At 40.1% G+C, this 26329-nt stretch overlaps 1 protein-coding gene across 1 annotated transcript in view; it reads right to left on the reverse strand.

Annotated features, from left to right (window-relative positions):
* The window catches only part of C9H10orf67 (chromosome 9 C10orf67 homolog), a 138015-nt gene that overhangs the window by 70774 nt on the left and 40912 nt on the right, over positions 1-26329 (reverse strand). Inside the window, 4 exon segments of the mRNA XM_077945488.1 lie at positions 8682-8747; positions 16530-16588; positions 17761-17908; positions 24138-24293. Coding sequence (XP_077801614.1) covers positions 8682-8747; positions 16530-16588; positions 17761-17908; positions 24138-24293 — 429 coding nt within the window.

The raw sequence follows: 26329 nt of genomic DNA on the forward strand, positions 1-26329 counted from the left end.
AGTTTGCTGAGAGTATTTTTTATCATGAATGGAAACTGGAGTCCCTCAAATGCTTTTTCTTCATCTACCTGCCTTTTGACTCCATTATTTTATATCCTTCCCATGAACAAAATATATTTATCTTCACTCAAGGCCTTAAAAAATCTCATTGTACTATAGCATCAGCTTGAAGTCTGGAATCTCATTATCTAAATCAAGTCCAGGTGCAGATGAGGCTCCTTGAGTACAATCTCTCTTGATCTGAAGATCCAGAAACTAAAGAGACAAGTTATCTGTCCCCACACAGTGAATGTTCCATGGTGGGACACAGGATAAGCACTAGAGATCCCACTCCATTCAAGGGAAGAAGGAGGCATAGAGCAACAGCTGGTCCATAGTAATTTTGAAATCCAACTAGGCATATATTGCTGGTTTCTTGACTAGGACCAAGTCCTGCTCCACTTTTGGAGGCAAACTACCATACACAGTAAATATTGTTGGAAAACTCGAACTTCTGAAGTCCATGTAGTTGTTTTTACTCTGTATTGTTTCTCACAGGTATCAGGGGAACCAGCCCCCAATATTTCAACATACATTGTTTCTATTTTCCCCAAGTGTTGGCTGATCTGAGAAATAAAGAGAAAAAGTACAGAGAGAGAAATTTTACAGCTGGGCCTCCGGGGGTGTCATCACATAATGGTAGGACCGTGATGGTGACCCTGAGCTGCAAAATCAGCAAGTTTTTACTAGGGATTTCAAAAGGAGAGGGGGTGTATGAATAGGGAGTGGGTCACAGAGATCACATGCTTCAAAGGGCAATACAAGATCACAAGGCAAAGGGCAGAGCAAGATCACAAGGCAAGGGCAAAAATAGAATTACTGATGAGGGTCTGTGTCCTGCTGGGCACGCATTGTCTTGATAAACATCTTAACAGGAAACAGGGTTTGAGAACAGACAACTGGTCTGACTAGAATTTACCAGGCTGGAACTTTCCAATCCTAGTAAGCCTGAGGGCACTGCGGGAGACCAGGGCGTATTTCATCCCTTATCTCAGCTGCATAAGACAGACACTCCCAGAGCAGCCATCTATAGATCTACCCCTGGGAATGTATTCCTTTCCCAAGGTATTAATTATTAATATTCCTTACTGGGAAAATAATTCAGCAATATTTCTCCTACTCACACATCAATTTATAGGCTCCCTGAAAGAAGGAAAATATGGCTCTATTCTGCCCGATCCTGCAGGCAATCAGACCTTATGGTTATCTTTCCTTGTTCCCTGAAAATCGCTGTTATTCTGTTCTTTTTCAGGGTGCACTGATTTCATACTGTTCAAATACATGTTTTACAAACAATTTGTATAGTTAATGCAATCATCACAGGGTCCTGAGGTGACATATATCCTCAGCTTATGAAGATGATGATTAAGAGATTAAAGACAGGCATAGGAAATTATAAAAGTATTAATTTTGGGAACTAATAAATGTCCATGAAATGTTCACAATTTATGTTCAAAGACTGCAGTAAAGACAGGCATGAGAAATTATAAAAGTATTAATTTTTGGAACTCATAAATGTCCATAAAATCTTCACAATTTATGTTCTTCTGCTGCAGCTTCAGCTGGTCCCTCTGTTTGGGGTCCCTGGCTTCCCGCAACATACAGGTGGTTTCTTATTTCCTTGTGTACTTCCTTATCTTTGGCTATGTGATATTAGTTGCTCCTATAATTGTAGGGTAGAGAATTCTGGGAATTCTCTGAGGCTTAGGATTAAAGTACTCCTTATAGAGAGTATTTCCATTTGCTTCTTTCAGGGGTACTTTCTATTCACTTAAAACCAAACTGATGCCAGGTGCAGTGGCACGTAGTCCCAGCTACTTGGGAGGCTGAGGTGGGAGGATTGCTTGAGCACAGGAGTTCGAGATCAGTTTATGCAAGATATCAAGATCCCATCTCTGAAAAACAAACAAATTAACTAAACTGAAGGTTTGAGGTTCTGTGAATACAAACTTGAGTTGCAAATCCCCTGTAAGTCCTGCCTCTCAAAACCCTTCAGGAAGAGATTGTCCCCCTTGTGTTGCTCCGTACAGAGGCAACTCTCCCCTGCAGGCCTCTGGGTATTAGGTAGGTTTCAGGTTTACATTTGGTCATGTTCATCCGGCAGGAATGACCTTTGGTTCGCAGCCTAATGCAAGAGATCACTGCTGATTACCCCTATACACACACACACACACACACACACACACACACACACACACACACACACACACATGCAGGCACTCTAGCATGCCCTGCACTGTGACTTCTGTTTAGTGCAGATAAGTAAATCCCCTCAGGACAATCAGCTTGGAAACCTCAACTGACCCCTCTGTGTTTCCCTTGATGTTTGACTTTTGACCAGGTAAGCCCCATGTCCCTGGTCATTTTTTTATGCTTTTACAAAGATGTTTGCAATACTGTATCTAGAATTTTTTGAGGTTTTAAAAAATTTGGGTGGGAGTCACTTTGAATGCCAGCTCACTTGATAAGTTTTCCCTGTAATCAATATCAATATGGTTAATTTTTAAAAGTTTGAGCCCTTTTTCCCACAGAGTTTCCATTCTGCCTCAGAATTCTCTCTCAATACATTGGAGTTGATACATGAACTTAGGTTTATTTGGAATCCCTGGACTAACAGAAGAAGCTTCCAGGTTTCTTCCTATTAGGGTGATTAACTATCCTGGTGCTTTTTACGACTGAGGGGGTTTCTCAGGATGTAGGGCTTTCAGTGCTAAGAATGAACAAACCAGGATGAGCTGGTCACCCTATCAGTCATAATCAATGCTTTCATCACTGAGTGTAGGTGTGAATAATCCACTCCTCTTTTCTCTGAGGAGGGAAGGAAACTTTACATATTACTAGTGGGAACAGACAAACCCATGACCCAGTAACTCCTTCCTCACTCTGTTGCTTGGTCAGTGAAATGGCTCAGTGGGGATAAAGGGAGCCTCTGGAAGATCTGCAGAACTCCTGTTCATACAGAAGGCATTGACGTCACCTCCTCTAGCTCAGCTCTGGGTGTTCCCCTTTTTAGAAAGACAATTCCCCAGCCAGGAAGCTCCCACTGTCATATAGTATGGTAGATAGCCAACTTCCCTATAAATATATAAAGTGGTGTGTCGGGGGCATCCCTCTCCCACAGCAATTCCTGTGATTCACCTTACCCAAGCTTTCCTCTTGGTGGGCTAATAAAAGACCAAAGGAGTGTGTCCTGTCTGTTAATTTTCTTCTTGTAAGTTTTTAATCAATAAACTTTATACCTGCACCACACATTCTAGAGGTATGTACGCCTGTACCCTTGCATTCCATCTAGGAATACAACAGCACAACACAAGATATTGCCCATGGGGAGCACTTGGCCCAATCACCACATTGCGAGAGATAAATGGCAATTTCCTTATGTGGAAATTTGAACCGCCTCCCTGAGCGCAGGAGTAATGGCTTATATTTATGTAAATATATTAGTATTAGTAAGTGTATTAGAAAGTGTAACATTCTAACAGCGATGTGCCAGGGAAAGGAATCGATGAATAAATAAATTAAATGAAAACAAATGAAGAGGATCAGAATCACAAACGGATAAAGACATTTCACTTAACTACACCTGGCTAAGAGTTTTTCCTTATTAAATAAGGCAGCAGATCTCAACATGTGGTCCAAGGACCTCTAAGGTGCCCCAAACCTTAGGGGTTCTGTGAGGCCTAAATTATTCTCATAATAATACTAACAGATTAGTCACTGTTTCTTCATTCTCATGGTCTCATGAGTGGACACTGGAGTTTTTCAAAAGCTATGTGATATTTATCATGGCAGAGAATACAGAAGTATCTATGAGAATTTAAATAATTTCCAGGAAACCAAATACTAAAGAAATTTACAGAAATAAGTGACTGGGTATTGTGGCTTATGCTTGTAATTCCAGCACTTTAAGAGGCTGAGGTGGGTGGATCACTTGAGCCCAGGAGTTTACAATCAGCCTGGGCAATGTGGCAAAACCCTGTCTCTACAAAAAATAGAAAAATTAGCCAGACGTGTTGGTGCATGGCTGTAATCCCAGCTACTTGGGAGGTTGAGGCAGGAGAATAACCTGAGGCCAGGAAGTCGAGGCTGCAGTGAGCCATGATTGTGCCACTGCACGGCAGTCTGGGTGACAGAGTAAGACCATCTCAAAAAAAAAAAAAAAAAAAAATACACACACACGTATACAAAATACACACATATGTAAGACAAAGCCACTTTTGCTAAACATTTTCTGTGTTGGGAAAGATTTTCTTATAAACAATATGGCATTTATGTCAGCATGTGAAGAGTTTAGTGTTGTTATTTTTAAGTCACTTAACAAATAATTTGATTATGTTTTCCTTTCATATATGGTAAATATCAACAGATAAAACCCATCTGTGTTAGTATATTCTCACATTGCTATAAAGAAATATCTGAGACTGGGTAATTTATAAAGAAAAGAGGTTTAATTGGCTCGCGGTTCTGCAGGCCGTATAGGAAGCATAGGGGCTTCTGCTTCTGGGGAGATCTCAAGAAGCTTCCAATCACGGTGGGAGGTGAAGGGGGAGCAGGCGTCTCACATGGTGGGAACAGGAGCAACAGAGAGAAGTCGGGAGGTGCTACACACTTTTAAATGACCAGATCTCACCAGAACTCACTCACTATAGTGAAGACAGTATAATGGGGGATGGTGCTAAACTATTCATGAGAAATCTGCCCACATGATACAATCACCTCCCACAAGGCCCCCACTCCAACACTGGAGCTTACATTTCTATATGAGATTTTGATGGGAACACACATCCAAACTATATCACCATCTAAACCAAATTTTCTTGGGGGACCTCAAAAAATATTTAAGAGTGTAAAGAGATCCTGAGACCAAAAAGTTTGAGAACCACTGGAATGGAACCTGGAAATTAATCCTGGAAACCCCACTGCAGGTCCTCTCTATATTGTATAGCTGTGTCACGTATGTATTACCAGTATTATGGGCTTATTAAAGTACATATAGTTCATGCCATATATAGTGTGGGTTAAGCCATTCTCAACTATTTTTTGTTATCCCTTCTATCATTTACTCATAACAAATATTTAGTGGCCATCTACCCCATGGGGGCCACCATGTTAGGTTTTAGGAGTAAAACCATAGCTCACAGAATGGAAATAGCAGGTAAGATAACAGGCCATCTCTACAGAATGTGACGAGAGCCACAAGAGGAAAACTGTGTGCCATGCCAGCATGAGGGTGGGCACCTCTTCCAGGCAAGGGAAGTCAGGGTGGGAGAGGTTTCCCAGAGGAGGCAGCATCTGACCTCTGACCTGAAAGATGAGAGGACCTAACCAGGTGCTGACCAAGAGAGGTCAGTTCAGGGAGAAGGAAGAGCACAGAAGGAACGGAACTCTGAGGCATCCTTGTCTGAATCTCCTGATTGTAAAGAGAGAAATCTACCTGCTGATATCAGGTAGGGTGAATGGCTGCAAGAGTTCATGGGGCTCATTCTGATGAATTTTGAACAACACACCCTCAGGGGAGCTCTTCCTTTCACAAGGTTTGCCTTCTAGCTCTTTGACTTCCTAAGGGGATTGTGTGTTGGTCACAGTGGCTCATGCCTATAATCCCAACACTTTAGGAGGCCAAGGCAGGAGGATTGCTTCAGTCCAGGAGTTCAAGACCAGCCTGGGCAATATAGTGAGACCCTGTCTCTATATTTTATAAATATTATTTTAAAAAGTAGATTGTGAAGGCTATGCAGGACTAATAAATGTCCAAGATTGCATGGAACACATTTGACTGACCAGCGGGCACAGACTCACTGCCAGTGAGACAGGGATCACACGGACAGCAGAACTTGCTCCTCTACCTTCCATGGCTTACAGGGACAGTCACATTGGGTCATGCTTGTGTCATGTTTGTCTTGATGAAGAGTCACTATTCGCAGAGCTTCCATGTAAACGTGGCTTTGCATGGACCACTGAAAACATCTGTTTCCTAACTGGATAGCCAAACCCTGCCACATGACACATAACAGGACTGCACAAGCTTGAGGCATGCCTCAGAGGGAACGCAGGCATCAGGAACCTAGCTGTGGGAGCAAGGGAGATTGCAAGGGTAACTTATTGCTGTGCCCCCAGAATGGGGCTAGGGCAACCTATGTACTTCCTTCCCATCTCCAGTCTGGATTGTTCCAAGAAATAGGGTGCGCTGGGATGAAGCAGATAGAAATGAAGTAAGAGAAAGAGTTCAATCATGATATTTTTCTGATGAGGGCCCTCTGTTTTGTTAACTTCAAAATAAACGAAAGCCACTTAGCCTAGGAATCATGGAAAGACCCAAAATTATTTCACATGCTTCCTCAAAAGCCAATCTAAGGATACAATCATTCTAGGTTGCATCGCTTACCTAACATATATATTATATATATATAATAAATAATAAATATGTGTATGTTATATATAATAATAAATATGTATTTATTTATCTATTTTTTTTTTAAAGACAGGGTCTTGCTCTGTTGCCTAGGCTGAAAAGCAGTGGTTTGATCACAGCTCATACCAAACAGCTATTTTTGACACAGCGCAGTGTCAAACTTCTGGGCTCAAGTGATCCTCACACCTCCCACCTAGCCTCCTGAGTAGGAGGACTGCAGGCATGTGCTACTATGCCTAGCTAATCTTTTTTATTTTATATAAAAACGGGGCCTCACTATGTTGCTCAGGGGGGTCTCAAACTCCTGGGCTCAAGCGATTCCCCTATCTCAGCCTCCCAAAGCACTGGGCTTACAGGCATGAGCTGCCACACAAAGTCAGTTTACATATACTTACTGATTGTGCCTCTTTACTACCAGTTCTTTGGCTTTTTGCACTACACTCTTAACAGGTCAGAAAATAACTTTCACTGGAATATAATAATAGGCAAGCATGTAACAAAACCCTTCTGGCTAGAAAGTATTTAAATTTTTACAGAATGACAGTGGTCAACTCCACCTTCTCCCACTCTTCCTTGTCAGTGCAATCACAAATCCCGGGTCCTGGAAAAACGCAAGATAGCAAGAAACGAAGGAAGCCCAAATAGCAACAACAAAACCAGGCTGCCTCCAAGCGAATAACAGAATGCCTTGCAGGAGTAGGGAGAAGGCGGTGAAATAGTGACCTCGATGGGTCCAAAGCGGGTATGCAATGGAAACCTCCATCACATGAAGAACCTCAGGCCCACTCCCTCTATTGAAATCATGAGCTCCTAGACTAGTCTAGGCATCCTGAAGGCTCTTTCGCCTTCGTGGAGTTTGTGGTGCAGGCTCTTGCTGCTTGGCAACAAGCTTGGGGCGCAACAAACTTCTAAACCACAAAATAAAATGTGATTGGTTCCCCTGTGAGCAATACAATAGCACCCGTTAAAGGCTTACAGTTAAAATAAAAAGGCAAAGTAATTCAGAGTATGGGATCTGCTCCTAGTATAGGCACAAATTCACTGACTGAGTAGTTTAATTTCTTCTCTATTGCTGCTAACAAACAATATAACACTGGCTTTCCACTCTATAAAAACACTTCCAGTTTTAATGACAATATGCACATTTATTTAGTTGTTTGTTTTCCAAAGTAAAGCCTGAACTTTGGAGGAATGACAGAAGAGAGTGGGGGTGGAGGTAGAAGAAATTCACCAAGTAGACTCAAATAATGGAGTCTATTTTTATATGCCAGGTATTTAAAAGTAGCAGGCTCAAAATAACACATTTGTTAACACATGGTTTTTGTGAATCGCCAACCATAAATTTTTTTCGTTGCCTGCATTCCCAAGTTGGTTTCATAGAAGGCTTTATTGTAATCCAGGAGAATTGTTTTGCATTAATTTCTATGACAAGGAACCCAAAACACAGGGTGCTGAGAGTAACAAAACAGAGTTAGGGAAACAGTCATGACTTGGCACAAAGTGTGACAAGCTGTAAAAAAGCGAATGTTTCAATATCTGAAGTGTTGATTTCCTATGAGCAACCTTTTCTCTTCCAAACAGTATCATATTCTTTTCAAGCACATTTAGAACGCAAGTCAAGCTGTGTTTTATTTTTTATTATAATAAACACAGTCAGTTTACTGTAACAAAGACATACTAGTGGTAATCAGCTGAAAGCCAAATACGCCACCATAAGCTGGGCGGGGGGCTGCTGTGGGGGGGCTGGGGGCTGGGTAGTCAACTGATAAAAGACCAGCCGTCTGGAAAGTTCTCTTAAAAGAACATAAAAAGGCAGTGTTTTCTTATGAGACTAACACAGAATGCCAAAATATCTAGCTGGGCTCTTTTTTATTGTCACTTACGGCAATTTGTAACTGAAAATAGCAATTCCTTCAAAATAGTGGGCTCTCCTATTTGTTTTTTTTTTTAAATCTCCATAATAAAATGCAGAAATTTTATACATGGTTTTAAATGGTAATACTATTTCTTATACAAGACTCTAGTAAGCATATTTATTGCTGTGCTACTCAAACTGCTTTCTTTAAAATGACCATTTACAAATGTTTATAATTATACATGTACTTAGATTTCCAATAAAGGTGAAATGAGTCATTCACAGGAAATAATCACAAATAAAGTTTATAAAACTTTCATGGTTAAATTAAATTCCTGAATTCAAATAGTTAGGAAATAATGTAAATCATCTTACCACATCCTGAACTAATGATTTTTCATAATTAAGCTCTTCTCTTAATCTTTCTCTACTATCCATTAACTGAAAGAGAAGAAATTATATTTTTATTAAAGATAAGAACAGAACATCTAACAACTCTCCTCAAGAGAATTTAGTGAAACATACTTCAATATGAGAAAAATGGATCTCAATCCGATCAAAAGAAAATTAAATTTCTACAGATGATCATCTTACATTATTATAGAATTATTATGTAAGCAAGTAAAATATACACAGAAAATACCAATTTATTTACACCTTTCCTCACCCCACACCATCAAAATGTAACATCACAATAAAGCAAGTCCTACTCTGTCAAAAAGAACAATTTTGCCTAATGTTTTATGTGATCCATCTCTTATTTTAGGGTTTTGCGTTATATCTATGTGCATATCAAACTACATTTACACCAACTGAAAATAGCTATCAGAAGCATACACTGGGCTGGGTGCAGTGGCTCACACCTGTAATCTCAGTGCTTTCAGAGGCTGAAGCAGGAGGATTGCTTGAGGCCAAGAGTTTGAGACTTGGTATCAGGTCTCCACAAAAAAAATTTTTTAGGCTGGGCACAGTGGCTGACACTCATAGTCCCAGCACTTTGGAAGGCTGAGGCAGGTGGATCACCTGAGGTCAGGAGTTCAAGACCAGCCTGACCCACATGGTGAAACCCCATTTCTACTAAAAATACAAAAATTAGCTGGGCACAGTTGCATGTGCCTGTAATCCAAGCTACTTCGGAGGCTGAAGCAGGAGGATTGCTTGAGCCCAGGAATTTAAGGCTGCAATGAACTATGGTCATACCACTGCACTCCAGCCTAGAACAAGACCCTGTCTCTAAACAAACAAACAAACCATTTATTTGTGGGAGCTAGAAATTAAAACAATTGAACTTACGGAGATAACAAGAAGAAGGATGGTTACCAGATGCTGGGAAGGGTAGTGAGGGGTGGGGTAATAGGGTTAACAGTACAAAAAAAAAAATGGCTAGAAAGAACGAATAAGACCTAGTATTTGATAGCACAACAGGGTGACTATAGTCAATAATTTAATTGTACATTTAAAAATAACTAAAAGAGTATAAATGGATTGTTTGTAATACAAAGGATAAATGCTTGAGGTGATGGATACCCCACTTATCCTCATGTGATTATTACACATCGTAATGCCTGTACCAAAATATTTCATATACCCTGTAAATATACACACCTACTAGGTACCCAAAAAATGAAAAATGAAAAAACAAACAAAAACCCCATGCACTGCAGGGCCCTTGTTCCCTTGTGACTTGCCTTGGTATTTACATTGATCAGTTGCTGTTTGTGTGTGTTATAGGCTAGTAAAATTCAACCTTTCATTTTGATATGCATTCAATTTCATTAATTCATGTCTGTATTAATTTAATAAATATCCCCAGTGTCACCGTTCTTGTTTCAGTTCTTTATTGTTTCCCTGGTTTATCCAAGCAACACCTTCACTGGACTCTGGTTCCCGGCTTTCCTCTCTCCCATTCATTTTCTTTCTGAAACAAATCTGATCCTGCCGCAATGTTCAAGGCTCTCCAACGCACTTAGAAGGTAATTCAAACCTTCTTTGCATGAATATAATCTTCTGCCACTGTCCTCTGCCCCTTGCCACTCCTTGCTCTCAGGTACTCTTCATCTACAGCAAACCACACTCCCTTTCCCATACAAGGTGCTTTTGCTTGGTACTTAGAATACTCCTCTCAACTCTCCCGCATCTCTTTGCTGGCTAACTCTAACAGCTCTTCTTGGGGCCAGTGCAGTATCCTTCCTCCAACCTTCCCTGATCCCTTAGAGTACAGGCTGGGAATGCCTCTTGTGTGCCGCACAGCAAACTCTGCTTCTCTGCATCCTGACGCTATCACACCTGTACTGTGCTCTCTGACTCCGGGTCTGTCTCCCTCCCAGAGTGAAATTCATGAGAACAGATTCTACTGTGGCAGCAGCTGGAAGACAGGCACAGATACAGCTGGTATTTGATTCTTGGAATTAAAACACAAAAGCTATGAATTCCAAAACTGACCATGCTTAGCCCAGATGGATGGCAAGAGGTCAGCCTCCCCAAATTCAGTCCCATTTTCAATCTGTTTTTAAGTGCATCCAGGGCTTTAAAAAAAAAAAAAAAAAAAAAAAGGTGGGGGAAACACATGGTTATCTGAAGTCTTCTGAGTTGCTCCTTTCCATTTACACCCTCTTCCCCACACCCCTGGTCTCCTCACTCTGTCTGCCCCACTACAGATTCTTCCTATATCGTTTCATCAGACTTCTACTGCATTCTCAAGCCACACCCAATCACAAGCAGTTTCACAAATCCATGTCAGGCTTTATGCATTCATACACTGTACCCAGCTCTTCTACTCTCTTGTCTGCCTGGAAAAATCAGCTCCAAAGCCCAACACGGTGGCTCACACCTATGATCCCAGCACTTTGGGAGGCTGAGGTGGGAGGATCCCTTGAGCCCGGGAGTTCAAGACCAGCCTAAGCAACATAGTGAGAGAATATCTCCCCAAAAATAAATAAATACATAAGCCAGGTGTGGTGCATGCCTATAGTACCAGCTACTCAGGAGATTGAGGTGGGAGAATTGCTTGAGACCAGGAGGTCAAGGCTGCAGTGAGCCATGATCACGCCACTGCACTCCATCCTGGGCAACAAAGAAAGACCCTATCTCAAAAAAACCCCAAACAAACAAGCAAGCAAACAATAGAAAAAACCTAAAAAAATCAGCTCCAGTGGGCCTCAACAGGAGAACATGAGAAAGGTTGTGGAACTGTTTGTGAAGCTTTTCTAGAATCTTCCAGATGAGGCCAGGCATCTCTTCTCTAGTACACACTTCTCTTATAGTCCCTATCTCACTGCCCTATGGCTTTGGTCTATCCCTGTAGACTCCACCTGTCCCCAGAAGGGACCATAGGTATATACATGCATTTTATTTTTTCTAGCAGTAGCACAGTGCCTAGTACTTAAAGGCAACTAATAAACATTGCTGAACAAATTGATTTAGTGCAGGATATTGGAAAAAAACCCAGCAAATATCAGCTGTCATTTGTTCAACAACATCTGAACTGCTTCCCAGTTGACAAAGCATGCTGACATTCATTATCTCATTCAGTCCACACAGTACACATGGGAGAAACAGGAAGGAGGAAGACAGGTACTGGCCCCAGGGGACCTAGTGGCAGAAATGGAACAGGAATCCAGGGTTCTAGATTCTTTCTGCTCAGTACCAAAATGTCCCTATATTCAATGTCTATGAGAAGTTCCAGTGCATGTAAAGAAAAAAAAGAAAAGAAAGACAGAATTAAAAATCAAGCAGATTAGGAGTCTGCTATACTATATTATATAATTTGTTACATATATTTCATTACATATGTTACATATATCACATTATAAGTTATATATATTAAATTATATTTATATATTACATTATACATAACAGAGCTATCAGAAATATAATGTGAGTCATATATGATTTTGAATTTTATAGTAGCTGTGCTAAAAAGACAAAAGAAATAGGTAAAAGCAATTTTAATAATGTGTTTTTATCCCAATATATATTCAAACTATTATTTCAATGTATATTCAATATAGAAAATTATTTGTGAGACATTTCACATTTTTTACACCAAGTGTTTGAAATCCAGTGTGTATTTTTCACTTACAGTACATCTCAATTGGGGAGCTACGTTTTCATTGGAAATGCTTTATTTGTATTCAGATTTCATAAAATTTACAAATGAAAAAGTAGAGTCACATATCCCAGTTATCAAAAATACACAGAAAGGTTTTCCAAGAACTGAAATGAGTTTTTAAATTTGAATTTAAAGAATTGGAAATTAAATTATTAAAACTTAGTTCCTCACTTGCACTGGCCACATTTCAAGTGCTCAATAGCCACATGTGGCCAGGGGCCACCATAGCACAGTGCAGATTTAGAAAGCTGAGGCAGCATTTAACTGACATATTTAAACTCACAGATATAGCCAGCCATCAATTGGTGGCTTACCAGTGAGATTATTTTTTTGCTTGAATTTGTTATTGTACTCCTTATAGAAAGTAGGAAGTACATGCTACTCATTTCTACCAGTGGTAATACAGACTGAAGAGCTTGAGAAACATTTTCAATAAAGAACCAGGCCCAGTGCAATGACTCACACCTGTAATCCTAATACTTTGGGAGGATGAGGTGGGAGCATCACTTGAGGCCAAGAGTTTGAGACCAGCCTGTTTCTACAAAAATAAAAAATAAAAAATTAGCCAAGTGTGGTGGTACTCCTCTTTAGTCCCAGCTACTCTGGGATCTGAGATGGGAGGATTGCTTGAGCCTGGATGTTTGAGACTGCAAGTGAGATATTATTGCACCACTGTACTCCAGCCTTGGGGACAGAATGAGACTGAGACAAGGAAGGAAGGAAAGGAAAGAAGGAAGGAAGGAAGGAAGGAAGGAAGGAAGGAAGGAAGGAAGGAAGGAAGGAAGGAAGGAAGGGAGGGAACGAAGGAAAGGAAGAGAAGGAGGGAGGGAGGAACGGAGGGAGAAAGGAGGAAGGAAAGGAGGGAAGAAAAGAGGGAGGAAAGGAGGGACAGGTGACGGTTCCCTGGTTGGTTATTAAGTGAAACTAGAAGGCTGAGATTTCATTTCTGACCTTAGAGGTTGATGCCAAGAAGGTTAAATGGAATTTACATTATTATCACTGCAAATAGGGTGAAGCCTAAGAAAATGAACTCCCCTTGTGAAAACCTGTGAGGGATTCAGTTATCAGGGAAACATCTCCCACCTCTGACCAATCAGGGTAACCATTTCTTTGAAAAATACTTCTTAAAAGTAGTTTTATCTAAAATATAAGAATATTTTGAGTGAAGAAATAAGAGAGGACACAAACAAATGAAAAAACATTCCATCCTCATGGATAGGAAGAATCAATATCATGAAAACGGCCATACTGCCCAAAGTAATTTATAGATTCAATGCTATTTCCATCAAACTACCATTGACATTCTTCACAGAATTAGTAAAAACTATTTTAAATTTCATGTGGAATCAAAGACCCCGTATAGCCAAGACAATCCCTAAACAAAAAGAACAAAGCTGGCGTCATCACACTACCTGACTTCAAACTATACTATAAGGTTACAGTAACCAAAACAGCATGGTACTGGTACCAAAACAGACATATAGACCAATGGAGCAGAACAGAGACCTCAGAAATACACCACACATCTACAACCATCTGATCTTTGATAAACCTGACAAAAACAAGCAATGGGGAAAGGACCTCCTGTTCAGTAAATGGTGCTGGGAAAACTGGCTAGCCATATGCAGAAAACTGAAACTGGACCCTTTCCTTACACCTTATACAAAAATTAACTCAAGATGGATTAAAGACTTAAATGTAAAACCCAAAACCATAAAAACCTAGAAGAAAATCTAGGCAATGCCATTCAGGACATAGGCGTGGGCAAACACTTCATGACAAAAACACCAAAAGCAATTGCAACAAAAGCCAAAATTGACAAATGGGATCTAATTAAAGTAAAGAGCTTCTGAACAGCAAGAGAAACTATCATCAGAGTGAACAGGCAACCTACAGAATGGGAGAAAATCTTTGCAATCTACCCATCTGACAAAGGTCTAATACCCAGAATCTACAAGGAACTAAATCAAATTTACAAGAAAAAAACAACCCCATCAAAAAGTTGGCAAAGGATATGAACAGACACTTCTCAAAAGAAGACATTTACGTGGCCAACAAACTTGTGAAAAAAAGCTCAACATCACTGATCATCAGAGAAATGCAAATCAAAACCACGATGAGATGCCATCTCACACCAGTCAGAATGGTGATTATTAAAAAGTCAGAAAACAATAGATGCTGGTACCTATTGTGGAGAAATAGGAACACTCTTACACTGTTAGTGGGAATGCAAATTAGTTCAACCATTGGGGAAGACAGTATGGAGTATTCCTCAAGGATCTAGAACCAGAAATACCATTTGACCCAGCAATCCCATCACTGGGTATATACTCAAAGGAATATAAATCATTTTACTATAAAGAGACATGCATACGTATGTTTATTGCAGCATTATTTACAATAGCAAAGACATGGAACCAACCCAAATGCCCATCAGTGATAGACTGGATAAAGAAAATGTGGCACATATACACCATGGAATACCATGCAGCCATAAAAAGGAATGAGATCATGTCCTTTGCAGGGATATGGATGAAGCTGGAAGCCATCATCCTCAGCAAACTAACACAGGAACAGAAAACCAAACACCGTATGTTCTCGCTCATAAGTAGGAGTTGAACATTGAGAATACATGGACACAGACTGGGGAACAACATACACCAGGGCCTGTTGGTGGGGGGTGGGGGTGAGGGGAGAGAACTTAGAGGATGGGTCAATAGGTGCAGCAAACCACCATGGCACATGTATACCTATGTAACAAACCTGCACATTCTGCACATGTATCCTATCTTTTAGAAGAAATAAAGGACAAAAAATTTTAAAAAATTAAAAAAAGAATATCTTGAATGGCAATATCAGGCCTGGTTGAAATCTGTACCTGAACTTAAGCACATGTGGTGGCTGAGCTCTTCAAATGTGGCTAGTGCAACTGTGAAACTAAATTCTTAATTTTGTCTGATTTTAATCCATTTTAACTTAAAATTGGATACTCGGTTCAGTTACTGGAAGACATTTATGTTTATCTGGAATAATTTGGGGATGTGAATCTGCTTATTTATCTGTAAACTGTATGAACTATAAATGCATTCTTATTCTATTCATCTCTTGGAGTATTCTTCAGTGCCTCGGGCATTGTGCTCCCCACTAAGAGACCAGATAGAGCAGTTTCCACCCTTATGGAGCCTCCAGTAGGGCAGCGAAGATAGACCATAACAGAATGGCAACTGAGAGCCACAACAGGGAAGTTTGCGGGTAAACAAGAACAGAGTGGGGGAGCCCCACGTGTGCAGGGAGAGCAGGAATTGCTGAGATCCTACTGAATTCAATTCAATGCACTAGGAAATCTTGTTGTTGTTGTTGTTGTTGTGGGGGTTGGTGGTGTATGTGTATGTGTGTTTCAGACAGGGTCTCACTCTGTTGTCTAGGCGGGAGTGCAGTGGTACAATTCTAGTTCACTGCAGCCCTGAACTTCTGAGCTTAAACAATCCTCCTACTTCAGATTCCCGAGTAGCTGGGACTACAGATATGTGCCACCACACTCGGCTATATATTTTTTATTTTTATAAAGACGGGGTCTCACTATGTTTTCCAGGCTGTCCTTGAACTCCTGGGCTCAGGAGTTTCTCCAACCTTGGCCTGCAAAGCTGCTAGGATTACAGGGGTGAGCCATTGCACCCCACCTTGGAAATCTTGATTTTTGTTCTACCAAAAGAATTCCCTGCTCTAAATATTTACCAGATAACATAAGCCCAGCTCATCCATGAACATCAACCAACATCTGATCTGAAAATAAGACTGTTCATTTTTAATATAATTTTTTCCTCAACTGCGAGCTCATCTTCAGACTTCTCTGTGTCATGTAACTTCGGTGCCTTAAAATCAACAAGGCAGATGGTCAGTGATTCCAAACAAAAGAAGTATCTATACATGAGTTTTCAAGATGGAGTCCTTATTTGCTTCTAGTAACCCTTCCCAAATAGTGGGGAGAGATTAAATACGCGGATCAATTTTCCTCTATGTCACAAGACACTCTGGACACAGTGTTACTTGGCCAATTGCGCCTATAGTTCCATTTAAAAGAGTCATTTATCAACGTAAAAACATTATAGTACCTTTTGAATAGTTTTTTGATCCTTTTCTGCCATCTCTTTCATACTTATAAGTTCATCTTCTGTAAACAAAAGGAGAGAGAGGCCAACCATGAAATTACATGCTTATGCCCCTGTATTTAAACGGCCTGCTTCAGGGCAGGCTGTGGGGCACTAGCAGACATGGTGGACACAAGGCCTAGCAGGACTGTGACCTTCACAACTGCCCTTGACATTCACAGCCTTCTTCCTGCTGTTCAGATGGCTGGTCAGATAGGGATTAAGAAGTAAGTTCAAGATCCAAGTGTGGCTGAGGGCTGAAAGCTTTTCATCAATACTAGCGATGGACATTTTTGCTGTTAGTCACAGCCAATGCAAAGAGCTTTAGCAGGTGGCAGTTTATGACTTAATAAGAACGACCCAAAACTAAAAGGCCTCACTATGCCACAGCAGAAGAGAACGAGACTATACTGGCATGGTAGAATTTTACATCCAAGGGATAATATTAATATAATATATCTCATTTCATTGATATTTTGCTATAATTCATTTTATTGCCTGCTCATTGCTTTGAATAAGCAGATTAAGGACAACATCATGTAATTAACATAATCACACGGATCACAGTTAAATGAAAAAATACATTAAAGCAATCTCACTTTGGTGATTACTTTTTTCCCTTTTCCACATGTTCTAACAACTTCGGTGATTTAAACACAACTTTCACCAACGCGTGTGGTATGAAAGAAAAGGGGTATAAAGTATACAAACAAAATTGTATATTTAAACTTCGTATCAAAAATTGAAGTAACTACTAAATAGTAGCATACTTTCCTGAAAGGCTAACTCTGTTTTCCCCACAAAGCATATCCCTATATGTACTCTTAAGTATTTAAGTGTTATCAAGTTCAGATAATCAGTTAAGCATCTGAAACAAATCAGCAAAAGTTTCTATTTGGTTATAGTATTTCTAAGTGAAATGGAGCATTGATTAGCAAATTTTTGCAAAGGCCAATGTCTGTCTTGAAACAACATCCTGAGTTAACATGACATGGCTCAGGGATACAACTACAAACACATCCTCTGTCCCATGTAAGAAATGCTACCTTCAATAAAAAGCAAAGATGGCTATGAAATTGATCTTTTAAATGTAAATAACCAAACAAATGTATGTTTGGAAAAGACAAACATAGTTATCAGCTTTACAACGTGACCAATACATAGATTTTTCTCAAAGGTGATTTCAAAATGTTACCTAATCCTGAATTTTCTTTTAGATTGATCTGGATTTCTTCTTCAAGCTCTGAAATGATCTGAAGCAGCCTCTCATTTTCCAGTTTGTACTCCAAATTTTCCTTTTCTGCGTTTGATTTTGGAGAGCTGGTTTCCTTGGGAAAAGATTCCTAAAAGATGGAGAATGCCATATTTCTAAGCAGGGAGCCAAGGATTTAAATATGCAAGACAAGGACAATACAGATACAGAAAAGCTATCATATAATTTTCTGAATTCTATTACACACTTATAATAAGAATAGTAAAAAGGAAGGAGCCTAAATAGAGCTTGCTGGAAGAAAGGCTCCAGTACATTCTGTACAAAGACCTCAACACATGGGGACATTTTATTGACAGGAATAATGCATATCATACTGTTTGTGTGCCCTCATCATTCAGGTCAATTCATTATGGAGGCTGTGTCCGGGGAGGCAGCTGGGGCCCCTCCACCCACACTTCCCTCTGTGTGTGTCTGAAGTGCTGTCCGCCTGTAACTAGGCAGGCTGGGGGGACCAGGACGGGCAGCGCCAGGGGGTGGCAGAGTGCATGGCTAAGGAGGGGGGCTTGTTGCCTTTGTGGCATTTCCCAGTGTCAGTGCTGCCAGTGTCATGAGGAGCACATCACATGTCAAAGTGGTGACGTTTTCAGGCTGGGAGCCGCATGGAGTCCATCAGGCACACGGATATCCACACAGTTGGTTTTCTGCTTGGTGGAGGAGCCACCCAGAGGCAATTCATATTCTGAACATTAACATGGCTTTGCATGCTTGTCACACGGGGTCTGTGCAGGCGTTTAATGCTATTGAAGACTTCGGTTTAAATCTCTATGCAAACAGTGATTACCTTGTAAGAAGGTTTCAGGATAACTTACAACAAAAGACTTTAAAGTTATAGTTTTAGTAAAGCAAACTCATTTACATTTTTATTATGTGCGTCTTTTGTTTAAATCTTGCCATGTCCATTATGGGAGAGCTTTTTCTTACGCAATAGACGCGCTTATTGGGACAGCTACTTTTTTTTTTTTTTTTGCCTTCTTCTTCTTGTCTGTTTCAAAGCCATTGAAAACATCTGAATATACTCCCTATGGTTGTCTAGATTTTACTGTCACACATAAAAAAAAAAAATTAAGATGTAATGGATTGGGGACGTTGGTGCAGAACTTTACACTTTATTGTGGTACAATAATAAACAGATTATGCAATCTCAAAATATTAGTCATTATATTATTATGCCAAAGGAGATAGAAGATTCTACATGCCTTGTTAAAAATTACTACAGACATTAAAAATACTTTTGAACTTAAGGTCATCGCAGGTGAATTATAACTTATTCTTTTTACAGTAATTCCATGATTGCAATAAATAAAAATAAAATCTTCCCTCAAAAACAAAATCATTTCTCTCGACTGATTTCCCTTTGGAACTACACTTTCATTTAGTATAAGGATATGTGGAAGTAAATTATTTAAATATTTTCCCCTGTAACAGTTTGAAAGAAAAAGAAGTGATTTAAAATTTTTTGTAGTACACTAATAAGTACATTAGTAAGTCCTTTAAAACAAGTGACTTACTAATGAAATTACGTATGGTATGTATGTGTGTGTGTGTAAGAGTTAGTAATATTTAAATTATGTTGTTAAATTTTGCACTAAGCTCAATTACCAAATCTTCATGACTTTGATTCACCATTTCATTTAAATTATTTGAGCCCAATTCATTCTTAACTAATGAGAACTAACAAACCTAGTAAGTAGTTAATAAACAACACTGAATCCCAATCATTAATTTCTTGTCCCACATTGTTCAATTTGAGACCATCACAGAATGCATTTACAGACTAAAAGGTGTTTTTTTTTTGTTTTTTTGTTTTTTTTTTTTTTTAAAGAAAGAAAGAAACAAACAATACTGGCCTTAATAGGCTTAAGCATACTTTTCCTAACAGTGGCAGAATATGAACATCCACAGAGGATTACACGAGCACCCGATTCTCATAAACTAAAGAAGAACTATTTGAATTCATCAGATGAAGTGTAAAATTTACAAATGGTAGCAGCTAATACCTAACTACGTGTTCTAAGAATCTCTTTGTATGAAAGCAGGACGCAAGGAAAACACATTAAATCTGGGGGTTTGTCCTCCACATATCAATCCACAACCCCTGTTCTTCTGAGGTTAACCCTTAGCTCTGTCCCCACCATCTGTCAGCTGCGGGAACTGCAAGTAATTAACTATTCAGTCGCCCACAGCAATGAGGACACTCATTAGCAAAATGAACAAAGGGATCGTTCTGAGCTGCTACGGTCCTCTGTTACACTCTGAGTGGCAGGTTTTGTGGTGGTGTTCCTTCTGCCATCTGCCCACACTGCTAGTTTGTGCTTGCTTAAACCACGAGACTTTAAAAAAATAAACTGCATTAATAAAACGAGGTTAAGAAGGATGGAGATCATTAAAAGGCGGTTAACTGGATGTAGCCGTTTAAACCACACTATACTCTGAGAGAGATTGTGTGTAATCCTTGATCATTCTGGAATTTCAAAATTGTAAAGAAACTTGCCAATCTCAAGTTTTTCTTTCATATTATAAAAACTAGGACTTCAGGCAGTAGCATATGTGCTATATCTTTTGTGAATATTCACAAGATGCATACAATTACAAACTGAATCCCAAATTGAATCTTGAAAGAATCATTTTTGAAAACAGAGGTACTTGGGAGCTTTGCTCCTCAAATGCGGTCCATGGACCAGGAGCCTCAGCATCACCTGGGAACTGATTGGCAATGCAGCCCCTCAGGCCCAACCCAGGGCTACTGCATCAGAGTCTGCATCTAACAACACCTGCAGGTGATGCGTGTGAGTGTTAAAGTCTGAGAAGTCCTGGTTCAAAGCACTTTCTGTGCCTTCTCAGCAGTTTCCCTTCCATAGGCTCCATTGAATTGGACATCTCAATTTTCTGGGGAGGAGTAGAGTTCTGATGCAAGCCCATGCCTCATGACAGTCACAGAGAAGAGCAGGTGCTTTCCCAATGAGTGACAACCAGGAAAGTGGCACTCTGGGCAGTGCAACCCTGCAGAGCTGCCACTCTTGAATGACAGCTCTGTTTCAGAGCTGTCAGCAACAAGCAGATATGCTCAGCAATGGAAGGTAGGTGGGTGATGGTTGCGGGGCTCATCAGTGTTGGGATAAGAAAGAAAAATGAAAAGTCTATTCAAAATGCCAGCTCCAACTGAAATTAAAACACATGCACAGGCGCGCGCGCACACACACACACACACACACACACACACACACAATCACAGAGACATAAAGGCTAACCTCCTTTATAAATTCTCAAGAGGATTAGCCAACGGACAGCATGGAAACCTGATGACTACAATGGCATGCAGCTGAGTCACATTGATTTCCCACCGAATAAAACCTGAACATTTCATCCCTTGAATGAAGTTGCTCTTGGGAAAGTTCAACATTTAGGATGTTCCCATCTGGAGATGAGAAATATTACAACTACTTATTAACTATAAGGCTATTGAAGTAACTTGATAATCAGTAAGAGTAAACTAGATAACTGCAGAATTAAATAAAGCTTGTTTATTTCACTTTCGTTTTTCAACTTACTTCCACTGCTACTTTGAAATTTTTAATTGTTTTTCCAAATTCAGTGTTCCCAATCTAATTCGAGACTTGGTATCCCAAGGGTTTTTTAAATACCACTAGAGGGGGCAGTTGAATCAGATGAAATTTCAAATAAAAAAGATCATCTAGAACTTAAGTGGCATGAGGTTTTAGGAAAGTTTGTTCTTAGAGAATGTAGAAAAAAAAATGTGTTTCCGGTGAAACCCTGTCTCTACTAAAAAAATACAAAAAACTAGCCGGGCGAGGTGGCGGACGCCTGTAGTCCCAGCTACTCGGGAGGCTGAGGCAGGAGAATGGCGTAAACCTGGGAGGCAGAGCTTGCAGTGAGCTGGGATCCGGCCACTGCACTCCAGCCTGGGCGACAGAGCGAGACTCTTGTCTCAAAAAAAAAAAAAAAAAAAAAAGTGTTTCATTTTATTTAATATAAGCCATGATCTGCCTTTGTGGAATTTGCATCTGTGTTCTTGAAATGGTGACATGTATGTTTTCCATCACCCTCAGTCAAGAGGGGAGAGCAGAGCCCTGTGCTTTGTTGGGGTCTCCAGGAGAAATCCATATACCCCGTTAATCAGAATCACCTCACCTTCCTCAAATCTTAAAGTGTTTACAGAAGTTATAATGTGCTCTTTGGGGGTTAATTACAGTGGAATAACCAGGGTATTCTGGATGCCACTGAAAGCCAGAGAACAGCCTGCTTACAGATGAGCCTGTGTGGCTACCACCTGCTCTCCTCTTCACAAAGCCACAGCCCATCCTCACGGTTTCCCCAGAATGTCCAGTCAGGCCAGGTGACTAGCTGAAAAGTTAGACGTGTAAACATTTCAAGAGTGTGGGGAGCTGTCTTACCCAATTGGGGTGTTCTCAACAGTCCAGAAGTCTGTTTGGTACATTTTATGGAACATAAACTGATGGCTATAAGGATTTGTGCATTTCTTTATAATACCTGAATTGATATACGAATATTTCTTCAAAGAACTTGAAGCAATTTACATTCAACACAGCAGGTGTTCTTATCATAACTCTCTACTTTAGCCAGGCGGGTATCATGTTGCATTTCACAAATGGGAAATAAATGGATCAAAATTGCCTTGCCACATCTACACTGGATGTCTTTGGCCAAGGCAGGATTAAAAGAGAACTCTTATAGTTTTTAATCTTTTCTATTAAACTGTTTTCTCTAAAAAGCAGAGGTAAATGTAAACCCAAGAAAAGGTTTTTCAAAAGCAAATGCAAAAATTAAATGTGCTTCCTAGTCCAAGACATATAAAAAAAAATTCAATTTTGTTCGATCTATGCTATTGACACAATACTGTATTGCTTAGGTGTTCAACTTTTTTCTAGATATTTTTCTAGATACAAAGATTTCTAATAGATTAACAAAACAAACACTTAAACAGAGCAAACATTTAAACCAGTTTAAATACGAACATTTAGAATGGTTTGTGTTTGATTCATTATCTCTTATAACCTTGAAGTTTTAAATAAGAGTACTAGTGAGGGATTTAGATAAACCATAGATTGTACTCAAAGGCATGAGCAACCCATAAGTGTTTCTTTCTAGTGTTAACATTTTGACATATAACTTTTCAGATTTTCCTGTATGCATGTGTCAATATTTCTAAGTGTATTAATCTATTAATAATTATTAATGTATTATAATATATCACATTGTAATATAACAATCTATACATTATAATCTATACATTTTCTATATGCATATGCATCTTATATATTCACTACAACCTTTAATTCTTACTGTAGAGGATAGAGCTCCCCCTCTGTAAGTGGACTTTAGATTCAGGTGAACCTTGGTATATGTACCATCTTTACCATCTACTACCTGTGTGCCCGTGAGGAAGTTACTTAACCACCCCGTCTCTGCTTCTTCATCTGCAAACTGAACTGTGAGAATGACAAGAGATGCCATCGATGAAGTATCTGATACCTGCTATTGATATTCAATAGACCTTTATTCCTCCTGGGTCCCAGTATCTGTTAGCCTTTCCAACTCAAACAATCAGCTTCTTGCTCTTAGAACTTAATAACAAAATCCCCTCCAGCTCTGGACTGTGGTTGGGCCTGAGACAGCTGGTGGCTCAGAGCAGAGATGAGATGAGATGACAATGAATTTGTTCTCAGGATCCACACTTTCCAAAGCCCTTAAACTTCCTCCTTAACAGGAGTTTAGGTTCTTCTTTCTGCCTTCTCACTCATTCCATTTTTGTTCCCTTCAGTAGTTTGTCTAACCAGTAAAGCAGTTCCTGGTTCCCATTGCAACGGCAAAAACTGAGGGGAAAATCCTCTGAGATTTTTCTTCTTGATATTTTTATTAAAATGTCATTCTTTTCCAAGTTGGCTTCTTGGAACCTCTGGCTTGGAAAGATTAACTTTGTGTCTTTCAAACTACCTTGATTGCAAAAAAAGGGTGGGAGTCTTCAGTTACAACAAAAATCCACTCCCATACTCTTCTAGAGTAGGACTTTTTTTTGCAGTGGGATGTAAGTTATTTTCATTTAAATAAAACATACAGAACCATTCTATTGCTCCTATTCATATTGCTATGGGTTTTCTAGAATAGGTCATTGAGCAGAAAAGAGTTAGACTGGCTTATATTATGGGGAGATGCCCAAAATGCATCAATTGGATTTTAGTTTATCATTAAATCAAGCTTTTAACTATTTATGACTTTCTTTACAAATATTAAAATTAATTATTCCTTGCCTTGAAACTTACCATTTTTTGAAATCCCAAATCTTCATATTGGTCTAATTGTTCTTTTAATTCTTTAATAACTTCTTCTTTCTCTTTCAGTTTTCTTAACAAAATATTTATTTTGACACTACTCGCATCTTGCAAATGAATGTTCTCTTCTTCTACCTCAAAAAATTGCTGGGTACAAAAAAAAGTAGCATTAAAAATTAATTAGACACTCAGCATTAAAAATTAGACACCACCAGAAAACATTTCATCTTTTAAGCTGCTGTTTTGTGAGGTTATTTTTGTAACCTGCATACAATTTTAATAAGAAAATTTATTTATATTGAAATATATGCTTAAAAATTATTATGCACTACGTAGCACAGTGTTATCCTATAAAACACAAAGCATGATCAGTTACTCTAACTGTATCAGCCATGTAAACTACAATAGCAAAGAGTGAGATGGAAGAATAGGAGAACTTCCACTCAACAAGAATTTGGCAGCCATTCATGGACAAAAGTGCCCTTGAGGGAGATTTGGGACCTGGATAGAAGACTGCAAAACTCTGGTGGAGCCCAAGACTGAGGAGGGCTGTTTTGAGTGGCAGGATGCACCTAGGTGGCAGGCTCACTGACCATGATCCCAGCTACAAACCCAGAAATGGCTTCATCCCCCTGCGGACTTGGTCTTGCCACTAGAACCATCTGCCAAGAAATCCAGGAGGAATCACGTTCACCTGTGCCTCTGGTGACACGCCCACAGGCCTCAGTCTCAGCTGTGGACCCTGAATCAGCTCTGTAACTCAACCAAACCCACTTTCAGCTGCAGTTTGAGACCGGTTCTGCCTGCCCAGGCACCTGCTGGGAGTCATGCCTATTTGTGCCCTCGGAAGCTGGTCGGCTGACCTCGGTCTCACAGCAGATCTTGAAATACCCCTTTAACTTGGCCCCAGCCCTCTCAGCTGCAGTCTGAGAGCAGTCTTGCCCACCCAGGGGCTTGATGAAAGCTATGCCTTTCTGTGCCCCAAAGGCAGGCCCACTGATCTTGATTCCACTGCAGATCTTGGGGTGGACCTACATCTAGTTCTGTCCCTTCCTAGCCTTGGGCAGAAGCAGTCCTGTCCATCCAGAGATCTACCAGGAAACATGCCCATCAATGCCTTTAGAGGCAGGCTGCTGACCTCAGTCTGATGGAGGAGCCTGAAGTAGCCCCGTGACCCAGCTCCGGCCCACTCAGCCATGATCCAAGAGCAGTCCTGCTTGCCCAGGAGCCCAGTAGGAGGCACACCTGTCTGTGTCTCTGGAGGTATGTCTGCAGACCCCAGTCTCAGTGTAAGCCATGACGCAGCCCTGTAATTCCATTCAAGCGCCTGTCAGCCATGGTCCATGGCCAATTCTTCTTGCCCAGGGACCAACTCAGTAACCCAGCAGGAACACTCCAAGGGACCTGAAGGAATACAACACTTATCTGCGCCTGGTAACAGGCCCACCATCTGCAAACCCAACTGTGAAACCTGAAGCATATTCTTTACCCAGCACCAACTCTACAGACCAAGGTCCTGGAAGCAGTTTATTCTTTCCAGGGGCCAGACAGGATGCAAGCCTGTTCAAGCCCCTAGTAATAGACCCACTAACATGGACCCATTGCAGACCCAGCAGCAGCCACATAACTCGGCTGCAGCCCTACTCAACTGCAATCCTGGAGGCAATCTTATCAGCTCAGGAACCCAAAAGAAGAAAATATTTACCTAGCAAAACCAGTCTGTAATGACTGAAGGAAGTGTTTGCTCATTCAAATGCACAAACACCAACATAAGGCTATATAGGTAGTGAAGAATCAGGCAAACATGACACTCTCAAGAAAACGAATACAGTTCCAGTAACTGACTCCAAAAAAATGGAGATCTGCAAATCGTCTGACAAATAATTCAAAATATTATCTTTAAGAAGCTCAATGAGATGCAAGAGAACACAGATACACAGTTGAACAAAACAAGAAAAACAATGCATTAACAAAATTAGAAGTTTCATAAAGCAATAGTAAATGCCAGGCATGGTGGCTTGTGTCTATAATCCCAGCTACTTGGGAGGCTGAAGCAGGTGGATCACTCGAGGCCAGGAGTTTGGGACCAGCCTGAGTAACATAACAAGACATCCTTCTCTACAATTTTTTTAAAAGAAAAGATTAAAGAATGGGCCAAGGACCTAAATAAACATTTTTCCAAA

This window comes from Macaca mulatta, chromosome 9 (genome assembly GCF_049350105.2).
Source record: "Macaca mulatta isolate MMU2019108-1 chromosome 9, T2T-MMU8v2.0, whole genome shotgun sequence".
NCBI lineage: Eukaryota > Metazoa > Chordata > Mammalia > Primates > Cercopithecidae > Macaca > Macaca mulatta.